The sequence below is a fragment of the Rhinolophus sinicus genome, chromosome 4, assembly GCF_057876585.1.
Source record: "Rhinolophus sinicus isolate RSI-liver-muscle chromosome 4, RSI-T2T, whole genome shotgun sequence".
In the NCBI taxonomy this organism is placed as follows: Eukaryota; Metazoa; Chordata; class Mammalia; order Chiroptera; family Rhinolophidae; genus Rhinolophus; species Rhinolophus sinicus.
Genome location: NC_142504.1, coordinates 85,011,041 through 85,037,886, shown reverse-complemented (window position 1 = coordinate 85,037,886; position 26,846 = coordinate 85,011,041). Strand labels below are relative to the sequence as shown.

Below are 26,846 nucleotides of genomic sequence, written 5' to 3'. Positions count from 1 at the left end.
TGGCAGATTCTTCTCCCTTGGCTCACTGCTGGGCTTTTCAGTGGTGAAAACAACTTCTCAGGTAGTAGACTACAGGTGTCAAGGACCACCTAAGTAAGTCCTTTAGGAAAAATTTTGTGTACTTGCACTTAGAATACGGTTCTACTCCCCCCTCCCCAACCGCCAGCCAAAAGCACTTATGGCGGTATCCCGTTGGCGCTTCCTCAAACTATAGGTAGTGGACCGTCCAAAGAAGACATTAAGTGGGTTTCCGCTCTTTTTCTATGTAATCTCCACCCCGACACATTGACACACACACACACACAGTCACACACCCGTGCGTCCATGAAAAGAAAGCTTCTAAGTAAACAAACTCCAAGTAAACAAACACAAATGCGCAGACCCAACTCCCGCTACTACTCGAGCAGGCATTAAGAACGTGCCAATTTTATATAGAGATTTTGTTTTTAAACTCTTCTTAGAAACTAGCATGGTTGTGCGCCAACGGCGAATCTTAAATAGCACGTGATTTTTAAGATAGTTATTTTTATCTAAACTATCTATTGTTTCGGGGAGGCCGTGCGTAAAACAGGTAATCTGTAACCTCTTGTCACTCGGTGGCTGGGTTTTAAACGGCTCCATTCACGGGCTTGGTGCAGCCCCAGACCCCACCCTGACAGGTTGTTGAACTCTAAGAACTACGGAAAGTCACTTGGACGTTCCAGTTTAACTAGACGATCTTGGAGGGATCTGGGTGTCTGTGCTGGGAAAGGGAGGGGAGGTTAGGGGTGGAAGGAGTTCGCACAGGTCCTTGTTTGCTCAAGAGGCGAGCCTCGGCGGGCGTTCTGGAACACGTGTACACAGCTACCAAAACAAAACCGACCTGGGGGCGGAGGCAAACCCCGCCGGATTAACCGAGTTCAGCCGGATAACCGCTGTGCGGAAGCCCACTGCTTAGTGCACAGGCAGCTGCTGGTTCTCCTGCCAATTTCAACCTCTTCAGCCAGGTGGCTAGCCCTGGTTCTCTGCGGGTCCCGTGCCAAGGATCCCCATCTCCGGGGCTCCGCACCAAACTTTGGGAGGAGGCAGTTCTAGGGGGACTGCAGGGTCCCCTTGCTGCTGCTCTCTCCTTTAATCCTGTGTCCACCTTCAGGCTGGGCATTTTTTCCTGTGGCTCGCACTCAAAGGGTCCAGATTTCTCCCTGCAGTAGTTTCCCTCAAACGCTGGTTTCTGAACTCCCCTTCCCAGGCCCTGGGCTCCCCCAACATCGCCCGCCCTCGGGGATGGGCGCACAAACCGAGCTCCCCTGGCACTTACACGTGGCCACAGCGGGTCCGGACAGGCTGGTGCAACACCTCAAGGCACACCGAGCAGTCGAAGGACGTGATGGGCAGCTCGGTGTCCCTCCTGCGTTCCAGGGCCCGCGGGGTGGCCGAGGCGGGTGAGGATTTGCCGCTATCGCTGCTTAACACCGAGCCCATCGCTGATCCTCTGACCCAGACAGCTGCCAAGAGCTCAGTGCCTGCTGCCGGGTTGTTTTGTTGTCCTGCGGTGGAGGAAGGAAGTCCCGGCCCAGCTGTGATCGTCGCCTCCCAGCGCGCGCAGCAACCGCAGCCTAGATGCAGCCTGGGTCGCAGCGCCCAACCTCGGCCTAGGGCAGGCCAAGAGCGCGGCAGAGCGTCTGAAATTGCCTTTTGCTCGTTGCCTTGGTTGAGGCGCGGAGGCGGAGGCGGCAGCTGCACGGTTCACGCTGTGAAGTCTCGTAGTCCTACGAGGATTGAAACCTGAAACCTCAACTGCAGAGCAGAGGACCTGGTTGGGCAGTGAACTTTCTAGGCTATCATGCAATCCTCCTCCCCCACAGTTAAGGAAAGCGCGGGCCTGGTCATACTTTATGGGAATCAGAGCACACCCCCTTGTAAGGTGGTGGTCCTAGCAGTCCTGCACTGTTGTAATCGCAATAAGCTACAAAGATGTTTGATGATTGAGCATCTCTTAAGACAGTGCTATTCACTACTTCAGTCAATACCCCATTAATGGAGAGGTAGCAGGGTAGTGGAAAGAGCTCTGAAGACCTGCATTCAAAAGCCAACACCACGACAGGAAGTCTAGTGCTAAATTCTATAATCGCTGGTTTCCTGGACTCAGGATCTCCTGCTGTTGTTTGTATTCTCGGCCCCATCCTCTTTTAAACATAACCCAATATATCATTTATTAATTGACACATTTGACGTCTTATTTAGTGCCCACTACATGCCAGACTCCGTTCTGGTGATGGGAACCCAGTTCCCAACAAGCAAACAAAATCCTGGTTCTCATAGAACGTACTTAAAAAGAAAATTTATTTTGAGATCGTGATAGTTTACATGCTTATTGAGAAATAATATAATACATACTAATGCATAATACATACAATACATATGTACAATACTACATAATATAATCACACATATAATACATTAAAATCCCGTAAACTTCACCCAGTTCTTTCCAGACTTCAATTTAAAGAGAAGATGTAAGTAATCAACAAATAAATAAGTGAACGAGATCATTTCATATAATAAGAGCCATGAAAAAGATAAAACAGGGAGTGAGGCTGCGGGGGAGAATGAGAAGGTCAGAGACTTTTTGGATGAGGTGACATTTGAGCAGAGTCATGAATAATAAAAAGGAGTCAACTATTCAAAGGTTTAGGGAAAAGCTTGCTAAGCATTGGGGACAGTGAGTGAGGCAAGAACAAAACACAGAAACAGTGTAGAGCCAGAGCATCGGGGACCAGGGCGCGTAGATGGGATGAGATAAGGTACGAGACAGGCCTGAGCGTATCCAATCTTACAGGCCAGGTCCAAGAGTTTGGATTTTATTCAAGGTGCCATGATTTGATTTACTCTGCTGTGTGTGCTCAAAAAGACAGGAACAAAATAAGAAAGCAGAGAAACCAGTTAGGAGGCTACTGAATTCGTCCGAGTGAGGATGATAAAGGTTGGTACCAGGGAGTTATCTGGGTAGAAGGTGAGAGGTGGACAGGTTCGGGATATATTTAGGCAAAAGACCTAAAAGGGCTTGCTAATGAATTGGATATCTTTAAAAGAAAAACCAAAACCTTCCCTTGATCCCCACATGTCCCTCAGCTCCTGCCCTATGTCCTCTTTTAGGCCAAATTTCTTGACCTGATTCTCTACATTTATGTCTCAATTTCTTAATTATTCCCTCTTTATCCAGTCCAACCTGGACTCTGAACCAACCACTCAGCCTCCATCTGTTCAAAAATTGCTTCAATCCCAATGCCACCAGTAAGTGGCTCTCATGTGGCTAAATCCAGTAGATTCTTTTCTGTCCTTTTCTTGCTTGACTTCTCAATTATATTTTATTTGTCAGTGTTGATTTACTCCCTCCTTATAATAGAAAAACTCTTTGGCTTCTTTCCTTCCTTTCTCTCTCTCTCTCTCTCTCTCTCTCTCTCTCTCTCTCTCTCTCTCTTTCTTTTTTTCTGGCTGTTCTTTCTTAGTCTCCTTCACTGGCGTCTCCTTCTCCAGGGGAAAGCTAAATGCTAGAGATCTAAAGATTCTGTCTTAGGCTCTTTACCCTTCTTATTCTTCATTCCTTCCTTAAGAATCTCAAAAACCACATAGATTCTGTTAATCATCTAGATTCTGAAGACATTCAAGTATTTATCTCTACTCTAGGCTACTCAAAGACCCAACTGCTTACTTCACATACCCACCTGGTTGCATTAGTCACCTTCAGCTCAACATGTCCAGTAACAAACTCATCATAGTAAACTCTGTCTGTTCTGCCTCCAGTTGTTTATCTCTCTCTTAGTAAATGGCACTACAATCTACCTGGTAGCTCAGTCCAAACATCTGAAGCCATCCTCGATTTCTTCCTCTTCCTCATTCACATTGAATCAATCACAGTCACAATCAGAATTCTGCCTCATTTTATCTCTCAGTAGTTCTTGCATGGTTTCATTTTCTACTATTCCCATGGCCAACTACCACATACTTTAAATCATTGTGTTCTCTTGTGTGACCTGTTGCAATAGTTCCTATCTGCTCCACCTACGCCCACTTTTACCACTGACCAAGCTATTATCCACATTGCAACTAAAGTGACCGTTTGAAAAGCAAATATCTTATGTCGCCCCATGCTCAAAACACTTTAATGGCTCTCCATAACCCTTAGGATTAAATTCCAAATCCTGATCATGATTTACGAAGCCCTGCAGATCTTAATTCTTTCAATAACTATAATCAGTTAGGACACCTTCAATGGCAGGGAATAGAAGTTCAACTGAAAGTGCCTTAATCGATAAGGATATTTACTATCAAATATGGTAAATTAGTCCAGAGGTAAGAAGCACAACAGTTCAATGATGTCCTCAAGGTCTCAGCCCCTTGCCATCCTCAGTGTATCAGCAGTGTCTTCCTCATGGCAGAAAGATGGCAGGAACTGTTCCAGTAATCACATCTATATGCAACAATTTCCAAAAAGCAGAAAGGAAAGACAGGGTTTCCTCCTTCTAGCTCTCTCTCCTTTTAAGTAGGAGGAAAATGAGGCCTTCTTTTGCAGATGTCCTCTTACATCTTATTGGTCCAAATTGGGCCCGATGACCATTCTTAAACAGTCATTAGCAAAAGGCAATAAGGGTACTCTGACTGGCTTCAACTCATAATTTATCCCATAGAGTGTGGCCTTTCAGTTATCTGAACAATATAATTTGGGGTTCTTTTACCAAGAAAGAAGAGGATAAGGCAATGGATAAGGCAGCAATAGGGTCTCCCAAAATAACCATTTTTGACCCCATCTGCTATCACTCTCTCCCTTATTCTGCATGGTTCTGAATTTCTCTGCTTCATTCAATTCCTTGAGTGCACTGAGTTCTTTCTGTCCTCAGAATCTTTACTCATGCTTTTCTTATTGTTTGCTTTTTGTGTTATTGTTGTTGATAGCACTTTTTATCAACACTCGCCACACTCAACTTCCTCCAACTCAAATTTCTACACCACATCCATCTCACACTATCTCCTTGATTCTTTCATAGCCTGCTGTATTTATTTGCCTTACTATTTATATATTTTGCTCCTAGCTACTCCAAAAGTTGGAGATAAGAGATGTAAAATACCTGGCATTTAGGAGATGATGCGTATATTTATATATGTAAGTCAGTACTAATCTCATGGGGTAGATATTATTGTTCCCATTTTATAGCCTCGGAAAATTTAATTTAGCAAAAGGTCACATAGTAAGTGGCAGAATCATGTCTTAATTCTAGATCTTGTAAAATCCATGTGCTTTTCACTAAGGCACTTGAGAAGAGAAGTGTTAAGAATCATAGAAAAGAATAAGACAGAATTAAATAAAATAATGCAGGAAAATGGGACCTGGGAAGATAGATAAAAGGTAAGCATCTGATATTATTTGTAAGGCTCTTAATAAACTTATAAAGGTGGCAATACTGATGATTATAGTGTCAACCAGAGAATAAATTCTCAATCCAGACTCTAAGATCTGAAGGGCATCAGAAGTATAGATTAGTACAAAGGAAATTTGAAAGCCCTATAATCAATATCCCTGGTATCAAGAAGGCTAATGTATCTCTCAGTAAACCAAAAGGAGAGCACAACTGCCAGAAAAAAACACACACAACATACTTTATTTCCTTGTAGGAGTGATGAAAAGAAATGAATTTACCATTTCAGGTAGTGTTGAAAGTATGAGAAAGACATTCCTATATTCTTTGAAGTTTGTTTTAGTACCAAAACCTTAGAGGAAATCTAAATGTCCATAATAGGGACATGTTTTCTTAAAGTGTAGTAAATTTATTCAACAAATAGATAAAACAACATTAAAAAAATGTGCAGCAAACCATTTTTAATCCCATTTGCAGTATTCCATTTTAAAAATGCACATAGGCGAAATGACATATGGGTATTTATTACAGTGTTGTTTGTAATGGCAAAATATTAGAAACACTTTAAGTGTCCACCAATAAAAGACTGATTAAATACATTATGGTACATCTTTACAATGGAATACTCTGTAGTCATTAAAAAGAAAGACAACTCTATAACCACACTCAGAGAAAGCTCCCTAACATATACATGTATTACCAAGTGAAAAAAGCATTAGGACTAATATAAAATAATATTGGATGTCAGCTGTAATTAAAAAAATAATAATTAAATAATTAATTGATTTAAAACATTAGAACAACTGTATGTATAGTACACCATCAATTATATTTTTAAAAACTTATAGGCATGCATACACACATGTATGTATATGCATGTGTGTATATATAAATAAACACATATGTACTGATATATATACATATTAATAGCCTTGAAAATATACACAAGAAATGAATAAGTGTGGTTGCCTTTGGGAGGAGAAATAGTTGCTGGAGAATAGGTGTGGGAAAAGACTTTTACTACACGACCTTTTGCACACTTTTTTTTTTAAAGATTTTTATTGGGGAAGGGGAACAGTACTTTATTGGGGAACAATGTGTACTTCCAGGCCTTTTTTCCAAGTCAAGTTATTGTCCTTCCAATCTTAGTTGTGGAGGGGATCGTTCAGCTTCAAGTTGTCCTTTCAGTCTTAGTTGTGGAGGGCGCAGCTCAGCTCTAGGTCCAGTTGCTGTTTTCTAGCTGCAGGGGGCACAGCCCACCATCCTTTGCGGAACTCGAGGAATCGAACTGGCAACCTTGCGGTTGAGAGGATGCACTCCAACCAACTGAGCCATCCGGGAGGCAGCTCAGCTCAAGGTGCTGTGTTCAATCTTAGTTGCAGGGGGCTGAGCCCACCATCCCTTGCGGGACTCGGAGTTGAACCAGCAACCTTGTGGTTGAGAGCCCACTGGCCCATATGGGAATCGAACCAGCAGCCTTCAGAGTTAGGAGCATAGAGCTCTAACCGCCTGAGCCACTGGGCCGGCCCTCTTTTGCACATTTTGACACTTGTACTGTGTGTATGCACTGCTATAGATTAAAAAATGAATCGTTTTAACATACATATACCTTTTAGCTGAACAATTCTAATCCTTGAACCAATGTGTGGATAAACATGTGCACAAGGAGGCATAAACAGGAATGATCATTGAATCACTGTTTACCAAAAATTTGCAGCCAACAAAATTTCTATTTATAGAGGAACAATTAAATATATTATAGTACATACACATTGTGGAAGGCAATGCAGTAGCTAAAAAGACTAAGCAAAAATTTTATAGCATTTAGCTATACATCAGATATTAATCCAAGCGCTTTCTATGTGTTAACTAATTTAATCTTCATCATAATCCTATGATATAGGTAACTAATATTGTCATTCTAATTTTCCAGAGAAACAGAGGTGCCAATAGGTTCAAAACATACCTCAGATTACATTTATGATGAAAAGCAGAACTGGGAGTCCAACCCAGGAAATCTGGCTCTCATTGTCTTTGAACTTAACCACTATGCAATACTGGCCTTCCTCTATTTGATATAACATGGAGGTATGTCTAAGACACTTTTAACTAAAAAGGGATATTATTGAAAAAAAAATCAATATAAGATATACTTTTTATGGAGAAAAGCATTACATATTTCTCACTGGGGAAAGGCAGTGCAGTACATGTTCAAGATCCTAGCTTTTTCTCTTGCTAACTGAGTAATCTTGGCAAGTTACTTCTTTGGTCTTAGGTTCCTTATTTGGAAAACACAGATAATGTTTACTTACAGAACCGTTCTAAGACGTTAAGTGGAATAACATTGAAATCCTGCTCATTGCCTAACTGATAGTGTTAAATAGGTATTACTGTGTTTCCCCGGAAATAAGACCTAGCCAGACCATCAACTCTAATGCGTCTTTTGGAACAAAAATTAATATAAGACCCGGTCTTATTTTACTTTAAGACCGGGTATAATATAATGTAATATAATACTGGGTATAATATAATATAATACCTGATATAATATAATATAATACCTGATAGAATAGAATAGAATAGAATAGAATAGAATAGAATAGAATAGAATACCAGGTCTTATACTAATTTTTGCTCCAAAAGACACATTAGAGCTGATGGTCCGGCTAGGTCTTAATTTCAGGGAAACAGGGAAGCTCTGTCTCTGACTTCATTCAATCAGCAAACATCCAAGGACCGTCTACAAAGCATCAAGCTCCTCACTAGACATTGGGGGCACAGTCAAGAGCAAGGCTCCGTGGAGTGGACAGCTGTTTGTTTTGTCTGCCGAGCATCTCCTCATCTTCAGTAACAACACCACACACTCTTCCTTAGGGAATTGTCCTTTCATTATGTCCCTTGATTTTGGTGGGGCTGGCAATGATAGTGTGTACTTTTTACCCCACATTGCCTGCCCTCAAAGCATGCGTTCTTACTCCAGGATAACTCAGTGAAATATTTCAGTATCTTTCAGTGGCCAGAATAACTGGATAATATTTGACCCAAATCCACAGTGGGGGGCGTTCTACTTCAATGAGCAGGAAATCGTGGCATGCCTAGCATGGGAAAGGATCATAGAGGGCATCTGACTCTAGGAGTTCCTGTTGCTGTGATCTGCAGTTTCTCTGGTGTCTGTCCTTCCTAAGCATAGTCAATACTTTTTATCTCCTAGCTATGCATCATCTTTCCAACACTTCCTTTTTTCTTGGTTAATTTATTGAGTTCGGTTGCTTGCAACCAAACTCACTGACATACAATTTATCCTATGTCAAAGTAAGATGGACAGAAAAATGGCATTATATTCATAATTTAATATGATAAGACCAATGATGGAGAGCTACACAGAGAAAAAGCACTGGTGCTGACTTAGCCCAGGGGGACTATCCAGAAGAGAAAGGGAAAGAGAGAACATTCCAAATAGTGGGAAACTGGAATGAAAGAAAGGGGGGACATTCCAGGTAAACGTGACTCAGTAAGCGCAGATAAACAGGCAAGAAGCAGCATGCTTTGTTAGGAGAGTCTACAAACACTTCCTTGTTGCTAGAATTTTAAGGACACAGCTGGTGGTGAGGAGAGAAAAACCTGGGGACCTGGGCAGATGCTGGGTCATGAAGGTTGTTCTTGACAAGCAAAACATTTTCACAGCTGCTGTAAGCTGTAATGCGTAGAACAGCATTCCGTGGCTTTGTGGAGCCAATTAAGGTTTAGGTAGAAGAGTGACATAGCCATACCTGCAATCTTGACAAGTTGCTGCTTATGTCAAGTGTTCTCAAACTTTATCTAGCATCAGAATCACCTGAGGAGCTTATTAAAATGGCCTCATTTCAAGATATTTCAATACAGTGAGGCCGGAGTGAGCTGTGGAAGCTGCATTTTTAACAGTCCCCTAGCTGGTTCTGATGTAGGGGTCAGTGGACCATTCTTTGAGAAATATGGTTCCACATGATGGATAAGCAGCAGCTCCTTCAGGTTACTTTGACAACAGAGGAGATGGCAGGTGCCAGGAGAGAGTTACTTACATTCACTGCTAATGTAATTGGCCCTCAACCTTGACCATGCCTTCTCAATCAATACTGGAGGACATTACACTGGTAAATACCCTGAGACCAAAACATACGTATTTCTGAATTTACGAAGACAATTAAAAAAACTCCTGTCATAAACCTCTCGAGAATAATACAGATTCATACTAGTCTCCAGAAACACAAACATCTGGCATGTGATCTTGAACAGTGTTTGCCACACTTCTGCAATCTGAAGTGTTATTTGATGAGTGAGACACTATTCTTTTCTTAAAGGAGAAAGACGTCATCACAAATGAAGTTATGCTGAATGCAAGACTTAGGAGTTCACTGGGTAAGGCAGTCAGTGACCTGGATCTTCTGCCCTGGTTTCAGCATAACTGGATTTTCATACTTGAGTACTGTGCTCAGTTTTCCTGCTAGTCAATCTCACTGCTGTTTGTTGCTAGGTTTCCCAGATAGCATGTGAGGGGCAGCTATCCCCATGCTGTTCTATGCATTATAGCTTACTGCAGCTGTGGACAGTCATGTTACAGCATATCCTCAAAGCACGCGGTCTTACTCCAGGATAACTCAGTGAAATATTTCAGTATCTTCCAGTGGCCGGAACAACTGGGTAATGTTTGAACCAAATCCACAGTGGGGATGTTCTACTTCAATGAACAGGAAATCGTGGTATGCCTAGCATGGGAAAGGATCATAGAGGGCATCTGACTCAGTTCTCTCATTTTGCAGACAAGTAACCTGCTTCCCAATGAGATGAAAACATTTACACTGCATCCCTCAACATTTCAAATTGACACAGTTTGGGGAGGTAAGATCACAAACGATGAAAAGATAAGTAACAATAAATGACTACAATAGTAGTTTAAAACAAAATTAGAAGCAATCTAACAAAGCAGTCTAAGACTAATAGCATACAAATATAAGATCTTTTTGTGATTTTGTACAGTAACAATTATATAAATAGTTTGCCATTGGACATTCTTCTACCCTGTTTCCCTGAAAATAAGACCTATCCGGACCATCATCTCTAATGCATCTTTTGGAGCAAAAATTAATATAAGACCCGGTCTTATTTTAATATAAAATAAGACCGGGTATAATATAATATAATATAATATAATATAATATAATATAATATAATATAATATAATAATATAATACAGGGTCTTATATTAATTATTGCTCCAAAAGACGCATTAGAGCTGATGGTCCAGCTAGGTCTTATTTTTGGGAAAACATGGTATGACCTGCACAGCTAGCCATCTTTTATCACAGAAGAATGTCAATGCTTCAGGCTTTAATTCCAAAAAATGTAATTGCTTCCTGTGCTGCCATTGTAAGCACATAATATAGATATTAATATAAATAATAAGATGTCCCCGGAATAAAGCAGATGTAAACTTTATTACTCCCATTTTACAAATGGAAAACTCAAGCATATAAACAGGCCTAACACACCATGAATTTCTAGCCCATGCCCTCACAATTTGAAATGTAGGTCAGCTGAAAAGTAGACACACAGAAATTGTGGTGGAGGTTAAATTTCAATGATCCGAGTGGCAACAACAACTAGTGTATGGATTTTATGCAGAAATTTCTGGGAAGGTTAGTACTAAGAGCTATTCTGTGCCTCATATCAAGAGAGCAACTATTCCTCTTAAAAATAGCACAAAGAGTTATGGGTGTCATTTTTTGACATTGTATCAAAATCCATATCAGCTTAATCAGGTGAAAGAGCCATGGTGTCTTCAGACGTTGAAGTAAGCAACAATTGCCTTTAAGAACGTGCTAGAGAACGTACATTTTGTGCAGTGTTTGTGTTCTTCCTCCTCCCCATCCCTGTTTATATTTGGTAATTTTGTCCTCTGTATAAGCAATGGAAAAAAAGCGAGACGGGGTGGGGGGGGGGGGAGACATGGACGGTCCTCGTAGGAATTATAGGCCACAGACAAAAGAAGGTGTGCACACATAGGCCAGGTGGGATAATAACATACTAATAACATACTGTGTGGCAACTCTGCAGATGCCATGCTAGGTATACAAAGCCTTCTCACAACTGGTGCCCGGCCAGGTTAGATAGGGTGATAGCTGGATGGGGTCATTCTCCGGCCATTTACAATCGGCAACAGATGTTGAAGGAAGAGATATTATGGATCAGTGAACACTGGAATTAAGTTTATTAATTTTAAGACTTCTACTGGGTTTATTAAAAGTATAGCATTTCTCCACTTCAGTATGGTATACCAAAATAGTATATTATCGCTGGCAACAGAAGTTCATTAAAAGCACACTATCCGAGAATATATAAAAGATCATACAAAAAGAATTAACTTAAATCCATAAATCCTTCTTTAAGGCACTGGGCAATTAGATATAGCATGTTAGGAATATGGCACAGTTGTTTTTAGTGTATGTATATGTAGCTCTAATGAATTGTATCGGCCTATTTTCTTCTTCTATTGCTTCCAATATAAAACTGGTTTCCTTCCAATATATTAAACTGGTTACTATTAAAATGCCCATGTGGATGTGGTGAGCAACTTTGTAATCAGAAACACTTAAATACAGTTTGTCAAATTTGGAGCTATAAAATTTTTTTAACATATGAGCCTAATCAAAGATGATTCCATTTGAAAACTAAGTGGCTCGTTTTGCTTATATTCAACCTTTGTTTATGTTTACAACTGCTATTTTTATTTCCTTATATTCCTAATTAAATATTGTATTATATTTGTAAATATTCCTTATGTTTACAATTACAACGACTGGGGGTGCCAAAAAAAGATATACAAGTGGACACTTTGGTCAATGTTGCTCAAGCAGTAGTTCGCCGTAATCAGAAGTGTCTGGACGCTGATGGTAACCACTTTGAGCACCTTTTGTCGTTGCAGAACTCAAATGTGACTTGTATTCATCTTTTGTTATCGATATATATTGAGGATTACAATTTTAATACAGCTTTCCTTTCTTAAAATGTGTATCCTTTTTTTGGTACCCTCTGTATTTCTTCATATTTATAATTGCTAGCCATTAATACGTCAACTAACAAACTCAAAAGATTTAATGACAATACTGCTTCACTAAATTTGTTTCAGAGAATTATGTGGAGCTCCATTGCCAAATGAGAACAAATAGCCAATAGTTTGGTCAAAACTGATGATGATGTGCAGAGTGATCCGTAAGCAGCAGTAACACAAAGGACAAGCGGACTTCACATGGAACAATTTCTATGTTCAAGTAATACAAAAGTAACTATGGGTTAATTCTACCCAAGACATAAAACTTATGAATAAAAACCCAAGAATAAAAACTAAACAAAAATTTTAAAGTGAACCACTGTGCTCCTGACACATAAGAGGCCTCACCAGGAAATAGCGACCTTTATATGGCATGGGCGTAGTAATAGCCTCTTCCTAGTTTGTCTCTGTGTTCAAGTGAATATAGAAAAATCAGGTGATTCTAGGTCAGCAGTTGCAGAGGTAAGAGAAGAATCATTGTTTCCTTCACTTAAAGGCTCTGGAGAGTTCTCCTTCAGGAAACAGTGGAAAAATCAATGCCAGATGGCTCTCAAGGAGATGCTGCTAATGGTTCTGCTGTTGTCAAATCCCCTGTGGAAGAAATTTCTTCACAGTTAATCAATATAGCAATGCAATACTGCAGATGTCATATTTCATGAACCACTGACCTCCACGGTACAGGAAGCTGCCTGGCTCAGGCTTACCCACAGGCCTCAGCAAAGACCATTTCTCACGATACCAACAGCTTATGACTTGATTCAGACAAAACGGCAGAAATTTCCCCTCCTTCTCCACTTTTTATTTGTGTTGAAATGGTATTTTAGCCAGCTAACGAAAATTCATAAATCACAGTAGGTATTACTTAGAAGGCACTTACTATGTGCCAGTAAAATGTGAAGTGCATGACATTGTCAATGCAGTCATCCTTACCTCTGGGACTGGCATTATTATTCCCTTTTGAAGTTAAGTAACTGGCACAAGACCGTACAGCTTACAAGTGGTAGAGCTGAGATGTAGACACAGGTCTGTATGACAGACACCAAAGTTTCAGTTTCTAACGGCTGCACTCTATATTCTGCTCTAAAATTACAACATTGAAAAGAACATCTTTATAAACAACACCCTATCCCTGGTAAAACTGCTTTCATTGTCTTGTATTCCCCTTCATTGTTGTTTATAGGGATAGAGCTGGGAACTTCTTTTCTGTTTATTGTTCTCCCCACCTACTTTATCCTTTCAGTTAAGCAAGAGTAACTATTTTCCTAGAAGTGACTTTGCACCCAAAACTCCACCCCCAGCCACCAGCCATTGTTTATTAGTTTAAGGTTGGCTACCTGACCCAAGCTTGGCTGAGAAGTCTGTTCCTAGGAATTTCAAAACTCAAGCTGGGAGATTTCAAAAGATGGAGGAGGGAGAGAAAATGAATCAGTTTCTCTCTTCATTAGCTGAAACATGTGAAATGCAGAACCTATGTGTCATTATGTTCTTTATCGTGGACTGCAGAATAGAGAAAGCCTTTAGCAGTAAGAAAAAGGCAGAAGCACCAGAGAGAGAGGGAGAATGAGGAAGACCTTGGATTCTCTACAGTATTTCAGGCTGTGGTTTATTCCTGAGGCCCCGCTGGAACTCTGTCCTTGGATTCTATGAAACGTCCTGATTTTACAGAGTTCTCCTTTTTGCTTAAGATAGCTAAAGTTATGTCTTGTCACTTGTAACGAAAAGAGTCTTAATAAAAATAAAAGAATGTCTATCTCACAAGAACTCCGATAGGTCTGGAGGGGAGATGGTGTGAGTGAAGTCTGGAAATGCCCCGCTACCAACTGCAAAGACAACATGACTCGCAGTGATTTAACCTCACTGGTAAGGAGACTCACTGGCTCGTGTAGCTACACACGCAGAGGAAGTGCAGGCTTCTGGGCTGACTTCCTCCAGAGGCGACAGCACCAGTTCCTTTTATCTTCCCTCCTCCATGCCCTCCTCCTCCTTAGGCAATAGGTGAGATAACTGCCTTCTGAGTCCAAGGAAACTTTCCTAGCATCCCCAACACATTTTCAAGGCCCTAAATACCTGTGGTCAGGCAATGTCATGTGCTGAGGTGAGGCCTCAGTTCCCGAAGTAACAGCTGGGAAGAAGGATGGAGATTCATCAGGGTCACTTCCCTGAAGAACATGGCTGCTGCTCGAGGGAACAGAGATGTTGTAGTCTGCTCTAGTCCCCGCTTTGAGCCTGCTAGTTTCTTTACACAGGCCCCTTCCTCCTTCTTACCGAGAAACAATGGGTATGGGAAGAACAGCACTGATTGTGGAGTCAGACTGCCTGAGATTTTTCAGATTCTTGGCTTTCCTGAGTCTTGTCCTTGGCAGCAGCTGCCCCTGTCACATTCTCTGCTTGAAGAAGGCACCGGGGTCTTTGTCTGCACTGCTCCTCACTGACCTCAATATGGCTGATGACTGACCTTTCTGAGATAGCCAGGGAGGCCAGGAATGAGCCAGGGGGCTCCTGGAGGGGGCTCTTGGCCGTGGGCAAGCTGAGCCCACTGCTAAACTTTATCTGGCTGCATCTGCTTCTTGTACCAACTTGATATTTTTCTTGGTTCTGAATTTCTCAGCAGTACTGAGTATGGAGATAGTTGGTACATAATAAGCACTATACAAGTGGTCAAGAGGCAGAATAATTAGGGAGAACAGAACTCTCAAAACAGAATGCCTAGGCTTAGATCCCAGCTTTGGCACTTACCAGCTGTGTGACTTTGGAGGGCTCACTTAACCTCTCTGTGCTTCATTTCCTTCATCTGCAAAACAGGGTTAGTAATGGCACTTACCACACAGGGTTGTGTGAATTAAGTGAGTTAATATATGTGATGCACTTTGAAGAGTGGCTGGTACATAATAAGCCCTCTCTAAGTGTTTCCTAATATTATTATCATTATCGTTTATTATCTTAGGTTGAATTCCTAAGAAATAGACTCAGAGATAGGAATTTAGGTGCATGAAAGTCGTTGTCTTCCTGTGAATAATTTTGGATGTAGGGTTCCCCTGAGGACAGATGTAAGTCGGAAGTAGAACAATTTCTAGGGTGGGACTTGGCCGTGAGCCTCTAGCAGACATCACTCCTGGTAACTGGCAGGAATGAGAACCTTGGTCATGGGGTAGAGATCTGAGTGGTGCCCTGCAGCATCCACTACATATATTTTCATGCGTGACCCCTCTAATATCAGATGTATTCACCCAGGACTCAACCCAAAGACATCCAATTGTGGTATCAGTGCCAAGTTCAGCAATCTGGGCCTTGTGTTTCATCTTTATCAATTCTACCTATAGCTCCTCTGGGAGCCTATGTCTGAATGATAAATCACCTTCAACACCCCAATATACAAGGAACTAGATAAGTGATTAACATGTTGGAAAAGGGGAGGCTGAACAACACATACAGTTCCAAACACATATCATACCCTGTTGGACCCGAATAGCAAGAGGCCTCTGCCACACAGAGGGGAGAGGGCTTTGGTTAACCACGTTGGCAGTCTGAGGCTGTGTCCCTGAGAGGATGACCCTTTTATTGCCTAAATTGAGCCTAGTTCTGTGCTCTGGGATGACCTCTTTTATCCAGTGTCTTCTTTGGCTCTATCTGGGGTGAGCATCAGTACAGAATCCTCTCCTAAGAGCTACATCTATTGAACAATCTATTTCTTGATGGTAGGCTTTCCAGGTCATAGGGTTACTTGGGGGTTGAATGGTCATAAGAAGTTCAAAGTGAAGGTACTTCCAAATAATCCTCAAGAAACTTCCCTTAATGGCCTGAATTAAGTCATATCCATTCTTGAAATAAGAATGGTCTAAATAATTTAGGTCTGGGATCCTGAAGTAATAATTGGGGAAGGGGATGGGTTTATCAGGTTGGGGCATACCCCCCTACAGCTGGTCATCAGTTTCTCAACCATTTAGTTGTTATACAATGTGAAATGAAGTGATTGGTGTTGGGCAGTGATCCGTACATTTCCCCATTAGTAATTCAACTGGATCAACAGGTTGAACAAGCAAGATGTATAACACAGTAATAAATTTTGAAAATTTTGCAGGCTAATCTCACCTAATTACACTCAAGAATCCCAAACTATACTTTCAGCCCAAAGAATTGCTTAAGGAGGGTGACCTATTCTAGAATATATTAATAGTTGAGTTAAAGGCTTAACAGGGGATTATGTCAGCAGAAGAGAAGAACAATTAGCAAATTAATTTATTTGGTCTTACTTGTATTGCTATTATAATAATGGGTTATTGTTCATTTTACATTGGATGTTCTGGTTTTAAAATCATTCATGTCAAGGGTTATTAAAAATGTAGTCATCAATTATCTTGTCTATTTCCCCAGTTAGGGACCTGATCTCATTCAATGTTATAGATCTAAGATCTAGCATAAGGTCTTAAAGGTGGCAGGAACATGAGGAAAGTTTGTTAAATGGCATGTGGAAATTCCTTGTAACTAGTCACTCGAAGTTACTACATATTTCCTGATCATTTTAAAATGAGCTCCGCTTGGGATGAAATTTTATTTCTCTCATACTTCTACATACCTAGCATAAAATGCAGAAATATACGGAGCTCTTCAGAAATTGAATTATTAATATTAATATCAACATAGCTTTATAAGCAAATGAAGTATTCTAATTTATTTGAAAGTGGTTAAAAACAATTTGCTTATGTGGAACAAATCATACTCTCATATACTGATGGTGGAAATGGAAATCAGTAAAAAAAACAATTTGCTTAAGTTATATAAACATGTCATCTATAATTATGTAGTGAAAACTATTTTTTATGGAAAAAGTAAAACTGAGCCAGTTTTCCAAAGCTTTATCCATTTATACAATACATGGAAATGTGTTAACAATCATCATTTAAATTTCACCGATTCTCAGCCCCACAATCAGTGCTGCAGGACTTCTACTCTCTTCCAGTTTGACCACAGGTGTTTCTGGGGGTTATCATGAGGTATCCCACATATACTTGCAAGAGTCTGTTCCCATTGGGCACTATCATTGCTGCACAGTAACTCCTTCATCAGATCCCATCACACTTTTCTGGGTACTGCAACATACCATGACAGGGCTGCCTCCTTTCTCTGCCCAACACTGCATTGTTTGCCATGTAGCTCCGCAATTTTGATAGGCACCACTACCTCTGCTGGTTACTACCATTGATAAGAGTATCCTTCCATATTAATAAATATAATTACATAAAATATTTTTGTTGGCTCATATTGTTATTTATTTATTTGTACACATCAGTACACTTTTATATAATTTTATCACATATTTTAATGGTATTTGATGCATTGTACAGTAACTGATTCAACCAATTCCCTATTATTGGACATTTGGTTATTTCCTTTCTTTTTGTCTTTTTTTTTTTTAGGGTAGCCACAAGGATGGATGAAATTATGGACACCTTGTTATCCTCTGATATGTATGCATTCCTTCTTTAGTAATGAAACTCCTAAGTTTTAGCTAGCTTTATGTGGTTATTTTCCTTTTTGCTATTACACTAATGCTGCAATGAACAGCCTTCTACTCAGATCTTATACATTCCTTAATTTTAGCTTTAGGATCAGAAGAGCTAATTTAATGTTTCACATGCTCTTAAAAACAAGGAAATGATTTCATAAGTAGTTCAAAGACTGAATGGTTTTTAGAAATTAGAAGAGCAACTGATAAAAATAGAAAACACTAACAATCATACCGTGTATACCAGCTTAATTACCAGCTACAATTCAAGGAAGAGCTGTTCGGTGGCCTAGAGGGACTATCTTCCTGGCTACGTTGGTTTTGTTTAGAAACTGCTCACCATCAAGTAAACAATGTGGTTTTGGAATAATTTTCAGATGTTTTTATTGCTTTGCTTTAAATATGTAATTAGTCCATTTGAATCTAAAGAAAAGTACAACTGAATAAAAACTAAATGAACTCTTATAATTTTACTGTTTTTTACCTGTTAAGTAGTATACACATTTAAACAGAAGAAGCAGAGTTTATATAAGAGCATATTCCAGCGAAGCTAATAATGGGAGCTCTAATGAGGGCAAAGAAAAGACTTAAGGAAGTTTCTAGAGCGGAGCTGGCTGTTTGATTGGCTAACACCATAGGAAAACTCCCAGCTGAAAAATAGAAATTAGGAAGGAGACTGCAATTCTCAACATTTACATCAATTCTGCTTTATTTCTTTCGCTGGTTTCTTTGCTGTCTGCCAGAATCTAAATCTGGTTTGCCAGGGGCAAATCCCAGGTCAATTCTCTACCGCTTATTCCAGTCTTTGTTTTTCAGAAACTGATTCTGCTCACCATAATGCTTACTTATCTAGATAGATTTCTAGTCATGGCCACTACATTGAGTGACTTACAAATTGCCTAAAATAATAATAGGTATCATTTGTATATACCATGCACCGAAGTAAGGTCTTTACCGTCATTATTTGATTTTATCCTCACAATAGACCTAGGTTGCTGTAATCTACAAGTAACAGAAACCTGACTCAAGTCTGTTTAAACAATAAGAAATTGTACTGGCTCCATATAACAGGAAGTTCAAAAGTTGTATTGGCTTCAGGCATAATTTGGTCAGGATTCTGGCTCCATTTCTCGGCAATGCTGTTCAATTCTGCATGTCAGCTGTGTTCTGATGCTGATTTCCCTGGTGGTGTTGGAATGGGTGCTGGAGACAGTTGGGGCTACTTTTGTGCTTTTTGATATATGGAGTGAGAAAGAGACTTCCTCTTGTTTCTTTAGCAGAGCAAGGCAAATTTTTCCCAGAAGCCTCCATTAAGTTCTTTGCATTAGTCAGCTCGGGCTGCCCTAAGTAAATACCATAGACTGGGTGGCTTAAACAAAAGAAATTAATTTTCTCACAATCTGGAGTCTGGGAGTCCCGTATCAGAGTGAGTATTCTCTTCCTGCCTTGTAGACTGCTATCTTCTATCTGTGTCTTCACATTGGAGAGAGAGAGAGAGAGAGAGAGATCACAAGCTCTCTGGTGTTTCTTCTACAAAGAATACTAATACCACCACGAGGGTCCCACCCTCATGACCTCATGTAACCCCTTTACCGTCCAGAGTCTCCATCTCTAAACACAAATACCATAACATGAGCGATTAGGGCTTCAACATATGAATTTTGTGGAGACACATTTCAGCCCATAGCATCCTTCTTCACATCTCCTTAGCCACTCCTGGCCCAATTAGCAAGGAGTATGGGATTCTTGTGGTGAAAAGAATTTGGGGAAGTCAACCATAAAGTCTGCGGTAAAGTAGGTATGTTTCAAAAATAAGGAAACTGAATCTGAGAGATGTTAAGTGACCAGCCAAAGTCATGCATACAAGTGACAGAGCCGAGACTTAACCTCAACTGTCTCTAAAGCCCTTCTTCCTGCACTACATGACACCAGTGTGTCTTGTTTTCTTTACTAGTTTGCAGTTTATCTGTCCCTTCTAGTTTTAGGCTGTTTTCTCTTTTGATAGCACATACCCTGTCCTGGCTTTTGCAGCGTGAGTGGACAATCCAGGACCTGAGCTCCATGCCCCATCTTGGGTTCCTGGCATGGAGGACCAGGCCCAAACATAAATAATTCCCTATTGTTTTTTGGACTACTACTTAAGGCCTTGTAAAACAAAGTCCTTACTTTTAGAAGGTCTTAAGTACTTCTTACTTAACTCCATTGATGGAATGTCAGCCTTCCACTTTCCCGTAATCTCTACTCCTGTCAAATCTAGTTTCTTGCAGAACTCCAAACATGCCTTCCATTATTAGATCTCACTGGACTGTTCATACTGTCCAACCTGCCTGGAGGCCTCTGATTAGATTTTGTGATCCTCCTGGTGGATAAAATCGGCACTTTGAATTAAGATATCATGATTTATAATAAGAAATGTGTATTTGGTCTTCATCCTTGTTTCTGTTTCACAGAGATCCTAAAATTGTTGGAATTTCTTAAGTGACAAGAGCACTGGGAGCATTTTTTGTTTTTTTGTTATAGCGTTTGGTCTTTTATGCTTGGTTCCTGAAATAGCTCCAGATCCATAGAGGTGAAAGGAATGTCTTATTATTAATAACAAACCCCTTTCAACCACACCTGAGTTTATGTTACTGAGATGACTTTTGGAAAGCCTCTAAGGATAGGGGCTAATTAGAGGGATGGATCTTTCAGGACCTTCAGGACCCTCCCCCCAAAACTCTCAAGAAGGGGAGAAGGGCTAGAGATTAAATCAATAGACCAACGGCCAATGATTTAATCAATCATGCCTACATAATGAGCCGCTGTAAAACCCCCAAAAGGACTGGGTTTGGAGAGCTTCCCGGTTGCTTGTCATGCAGAGGTGATGGGAGAGTGGGGAGCCCAGAGTGGACATGGAAGCTCCGTGCCCTTTCCCCGTACCGTACTTTACACATTTCTTCCATCTGGCTGTTCCTGGATTGCATCCTTTTATAATAAACTGGTACGCTAGTAAGTAAACTGTTTTCCTGAGTTCTGTGAGCTGCTCTGGCAAATTAATCAAACCTGAAGAGGGAGCTGTGGGAACCTTAAATCTATAGTTGATAAGTCAGAAACACAGGAGACAACCTGGACTTTCAATTGGCATATGAAGTGTGTGTGTGTCGGGAGCCTAACTTTCTAGGCCCAAGATGGAGCTGGTCCTGCCTGGGTGCCACATCAACAAACTAAAACCAAAACTTAGATAACTTTCGAGTCTCTGTAAATGCTCTGCTTGACCAGAATCGCAGTATATCCAGCCAATCAGTCCCCAACTGCCAAGACTGTGTAATGATTTTTTTTGTTCTAAATGAGATCAGGGATGTAACTTCAGCCTATCATCTGAAGCCAGGTACTTTGTCCTTATTTCCTGGGTGACCTGCTAGCCTTCTAAGGAAATCCCAACTTCCTAGCAAATCAGGCCCTGTTTCCGTGTTACCTCTTCTAACATTCTATAAAACTCACTTATTGCCCAAACATCCCTCGGGAAGAGTGCTTCACTCCTTGTGAGGCGCTGTACTCCCCCATCCATGGATTTTTCCCCCCCTTGAATAAAAGACTTCAAACTCATTACTAAATTGTATTATTTTCGCAACTGGACAGTCCTTAACTTGTGAGTTTTGATGCTATCTCAAGGCGGATAGCGTCAGAATTGAGTAAAATTATAGGACACTGAGCTGGTGCCCCAGAATTGCTTGTTGTGTGGAAAACCCACACATCTGGTGTCAGAAGTGAGGTAGTGTTGTCACAGAGTATTGAGAGTAGGAGAGACACACACAGGAGTGTGGTGTTTTTTTCTTTACAGATACATGTGGAAACAGCCTTCTCTGCTGTTTCCTGGCTGAGTTACTTAGGATACGTTGCTTAAACCCTCTGACCATCAGTTTCATCCTTTGAAGACTGTGGATACTAATACCTATTCCATAGGGTTGTTCTGAGAAATCCAATCCATATGTGAAAATGCCTGACAAGTAGTAAGTACTTAATAAATGGGAAATCCTTTAAGTCCCAGTGCCTTCATAAATTTTCTTTCATCATCCCAATCTGAAGTGTTACTTTTTCTCTGAACTGTCATCACAGTTAACACAATTATTTGATTATTAACCGGGCTCTATGTGGTGATAACTCTTCTGTTGCTGTCTTAGACTATTTAAAACACATAACTATTTAACTATCCACATAGGTCATAAGCAACTTCAATCTGCATTACGTAGCACAGTGTCTTGTCCATATATTTGGAAAGAATACCCAGTGCAGAACTTTCTCTTCTTCAGGACTAGTTATCATTCCTTTAATATGCTAAATACATAGCAGTCGTTCTCAAATATGAGGCACACAATAGAAACACACATAGGAAGACCATATCCCCCCTGCATGTCTAAGGATTGCATGGGTCGTTGTGAATAAGGACACAGACCCTAATTGCTGATGTGTATGTGGCCAGCACTGACTGAGATTACCAGTAACTATAAAGGAAGCCTGCCTAGCCCCTCTAGGTGGTCCTGGGCTGCAGTTCCCATTTTAGGCCCCTCTTGCCTAATTTATAAAGATGGTTTCTCCCTTGGTGCCTGTTGCAAAAATTGTTTTCCTAGTACCCTTCCAAGCATTACATACCAAGAATAACATAATTTATCATCTTAAGCAGGACTCTGTTGAAGATGAAAGGGGATGCCATTTATACCTATAGCAAGACCACAGGCATCACACAGTACTAGTTCATGCTAACTATGGATACTTCTCCCGGTACCTAAGCTTTGCCTTGCATTTGCTTGTTCTCTCCTTGAGGACCAAGAGCCTGTCCCTGAATCTTAGGCTGGTTGGTAAGTGAAGGTTGCCACCAAGCAACAGCTCTCCCACACATTGAGTGCCTTCCCGGAGGACACTGTCCTTTGCCCTCCTAGCTGGACTTCTGTTGTCAGCTGAGTCATACTCCACCCCCTTCCGAGGGGAGTGAGTTTGGCCAAGTCCCAAGATTAGTGCTTGTTTTACTCAGAAAATAGCCATGTATCCTGTGATAGGGCAAGTGCTGTTGTTAATCCAATTATGTGGTTAAAGTACAAGCAGTCCTTACATAAGGGAACATAGATACACTGTGTTTTGCACTTACAGGACTTTGCGGATTCCACTTGGGTTGTAAGCTACAGCTCTCCCAGCCCTGCCACAAAGTCGGTCACTGGGTCAGAATGCTTTTCAGAGTTCCAACAAACCACATTGTGGCCTTGGCTATGACTCCCAAGCAGGATTCCTCCCACCCAAGCTTTTCTCCTGGGGGTCTCTCCATCTTTCTGCCAAGTCATGGATTTGGGTTTTTCCAATTCCCAGTCTGAGGCACCACTTGACGCCAAAATACTCCCCAAGACATCTCTGCCTATCATTATAATTTCTCCTTTGGTTAAAAGCACTTTCCTGAGAAGGCCATGTTAAAAATGCATATTGACTTGAACAGAAAGAATGCCAATTATGACACATAAGATGTCATTGCTTTTGGGTTATCAGCATATTGATACTTCAAAAGGCAGTTCTGTTGGGGGCCAGTCGGTTAGCTCAGTTGTTTAGAGTGTAGTGCTCATAACACCAAGGTTGCTGGTTCGATCCCTGCATAGGCCACTGTGAGCTGTGCCCTCCACAACTAGAGTGGAACAACTACTTGACTTAGAGCTGATGGGTCCTGGAAAAGCACACTTAAAAAAATAAGGCAGAGCTATTGGGGACAGGGGGGTTGGGGGGGTTATGTAGACTTCATCTACCAAAAGGCTATCAGCATAATTTCATCTCCTTGAGGGTATTTTTGATAAGTAGGAGGAGAAGATTAGAAGAGTCCAATTAAAAAATCTTCCCTGAAGTAAGTTCAGTTCCCCTTTCCTGATCTGTATCTCTCTTTGGTGATCTCTTCACTTCTGGAAATTCAGGTAAATTCAATTCAATAAGCATTGAATACTAGGTACTGATGATACTAAGAAGAATAACACATAATCCTGGCCTTCAACAAACTCAAAACCTGGTGGGCCACTCAAGAAAGAATTGTGTATGCCTTAGAGCTTGTTATCTGCCCTCACTCAGTCAAAATTTCAGTCCCACATGTTGTTTTTATTTCTTTTAAAAATTACACACACACACACACACACACACACACACACACACACACGAAAAGCGAAAGAATCACACTAAAAATGATCCACCATCCAAGTACACCTACTGTAAAGGAATAAATTATACATACCTCTTTCAAGGAAAATTTCTCAGTAGGCTGCAAGCACATTCTAATTCTCTGTGTCTTCTAGAGATTATTTGGTTGTTGAGTCTCTGCATAAAGTAGCTTAAATACAACTAGATTCACATTTCCAGTAAATTCCAATACATAATTGCCTCCTACCTCTTTCAAGAGCCAGAGAAAGGACAATGAGAGTCGTATAGAGCATCAAAACTGTCTTCAGAAAGCTGAAAAGCTGCCACCTTCATGACAGGTGCACTCACTCTGCTTTTCTTCAAAGGTCATATGAGTCTGGGTAAGCACGAATGGGCACATTTAGAAAGAACATTGGCAAAGCGTTCTAATTACTAAATTTCCTAAAAATAGAATGGGTATGACAGTTAGTGAATTCTTCTTCACTAGCTTTAAACAAAGCCAAAGATAGATAACCTCCTGAAAGCTGTGCTGATAAAAAACGATGTTATGTATGTGATTACCCAGGTTTGGAAACTCTCGGGAGGTACTTAACACAAGGACTGCTGACTGGGTTCGCACATTTTGCCAACTTAGAAACTCACATCTGTTTGAAGAGTGACTCACTTTAGGCTGAAATGCTGTTGCTTTAAAAAAGAAACAGAATCTGGGACATTATTCAAGCATTTAGAACAAAGTTTAAACCCAAACTGGGATTAGTGCCTGGGTATTCATCAACTTTACAAAGGAAAACAAAATAAAATTGAAAACAATCTGTTGAGATGAAGTAAGGAAAAGAGTCATGAGTATGTTTACACATTTGTGAAGATGTACTTTTAATAATGTTGTTGCTTGTAATGTACCAATGATGACAATTTACATACAAGTGTGAAACCAATTGGACAGTTTCTTCACAAGTGCTTTAAATAGGATTGTATCATTAATTTCAAAGACTGTTTGGATACTGTATAGCCTCTCAAGCATTTATTTGACTCATTGTCTGGAAAACTATTAATAGTATTCTAAGACCCAGAACTCTAAGTTATAAAGAAATACTTCTCATAATATGAAATGTTGCAACTCATCCTTGTATCATTTATAGAGTTGGTTCATCTATACAAAACTGTTCTTGTATATATCCTTGGAAAAACATCTCAATAGTTCACATTTATTAAACCCATATTCTGTGCCAGGCATTGTTCTTTAATTCTAACTCACTTAGAATCTGGTTTAGAGGTGAAGAACAGACATTTTCTTTATATAAGCCGTCGTTGTGTCAATGATATGCATAGCAGAAATGATCTTTGGGTTTTTGTTTTGCGTGTGTGTGTGTGTGTGTGTGTGTGTGTGTGTGTGTTTCTCAAAAGGATTGCCACACTTCACTTTATTTGAGCCTAATTCTAAACACTTCAGAAAAGAGAACTTAGTTATTCTACTACTCCTAAGACCCCACTGAACCAGAATCTCCAGGGGCAGGGCTCAGGAGGCTAAATTTTTGACAAGCACCCCTGGTGATTTTCATGGATATTAAAATTTGAAAACCACTGCTGCTATCCCTCTTGAATTATCCAAAGTACTGGTACCCAGCCTTCTTCTTGCTTTCTCCTTTTGGAGCCCTGCCACTCTAGGGCATTTCTCCTGTTCAGGTTCTCCTTTTTTCTCCACCACTGTCACTTCTATTCTGTTGCAGGTAAAATGGAAAAACTGCATCATTGTGAGAAAACATATTTGGGACCCTCTTCCTGTATTTTTTTTAAAGCCATGTATTGGGGAAAGAGGTAGAATAGAGAATGCACACCATAGGTGGAGATGGTTCTGGTTAATAAGGCCGAGTCCAATGAAAGAAACAGAATGTGTAAAAATCACTATAGCACATACATACGTCTTTAAGATTTGAACCTGGACCTTTCCTTTTATTTCTTGCAGATTTCATCACTAACGGTGACTTACAAAACCAAATGCTGGAAGTCTCTTGGTTTTTCAGATTTTCCCACCTCTCATGGGATATGCTTATTTATCCATCTAGTAGTATATTATTATTTTTGAAAAATGATATATGTTTACGGTGAATAATTAAAATAGTATAAAAGGATACACAGTGAAAAATTAATGTCCCTTCCACAGTAGCCCCAACCAATGACACACCATTCTGGCTAATTTATACTCCAGAGATACTCTATGCATACCAAGCATATAAATGTATATATAACCCCCCTTTGGGATACAAATGGGCGCGTACTGTATACAACATTGTACATTTCCTTTATTCGTTGAACAATAGGTCTTACAGATTGCTGCAAATTAATACCTCATTCTTGTTAATAGCATGTCTACTATGTTAGAGTATAACATAGTTGTGGTTCCTGTTTTTCACGTCATGGGTCAAAAGGTGTCTTGCAAAGATGCTGAGATCTTTTTAATTACTGTGATCACTCTGTTTCCAGGCTTTCTCAATTATGCTTCCTTCAAGGTATGCTCCAATATGACTGTAATGAAAATAGATGGGGCTTATTTAACCCCACTCTATTATTTGAATTCATTCTAGGTAGATCTTAGGTTCAGTCAATAATATTGCATAGCCCATAGGTAAACGGAAGAGTAAAGGGATACAGAGAAGGAGAAACTGCTAAATCATACACCAGTATTTGCTAAGCAGTGTTTTTTAACTACAGGCTGTGACCCATGGAT

At 40.4% G+C, this 26,846-nt stretch overlaps 1 protein-coding gene and 1 long non-coding RNA gene across 3 annotated transcripts in view; both read right to left on the bottom strand.

Annotated features, from left to right (window-relative positions):
- The window catches only part of RNF125 (ring finger protein 125), a 33,060-nt gene extending 31,304 nt beyond the window's left edge, over positions 1 to 1,756 (bottom strand). Inside the window, exon 1 of the mRNA XM_019714082.3 lies at positions 1,298 to 1,756. Coding sequence (XP_019569641.3) covers positions 1,298 to 1,461 — 164 coding nt within the window. The 5' untranslated portion in view covers positions 1,462 to 1,756. The remainder of the gene's footprint in view (positions 1 to 1,297) is intronic.
- Positions 1,757 to 10,845: 9,089 nt separating this feature from the next.
- LOC141573151 (uncharacterized) lies at positions 10,846 to 24,728 on the bottom strand. Of its 2 annotated transcripts, XR_012498771.2 has the most exons (3): positions 24,216 to 24,721; positions 15,214 to 15,268; positions 10,846 to 13,068 (listed from the first exon to the last, which is right to left on the bottom strand). It is a non-coding gene; the product is annotated as an uncharacterized LOC141573151 (long non-coding RNA). The 2 variants fall into 2 exon arrangements; XR_012498770.2 differs by lacking the exon at positions 15,214 to 15,268 and having other exon boundaries at positions 24,216 to 24,728.
- Positions 24,729 to 26,846: the final 2,118 nt, after the last annotated feature.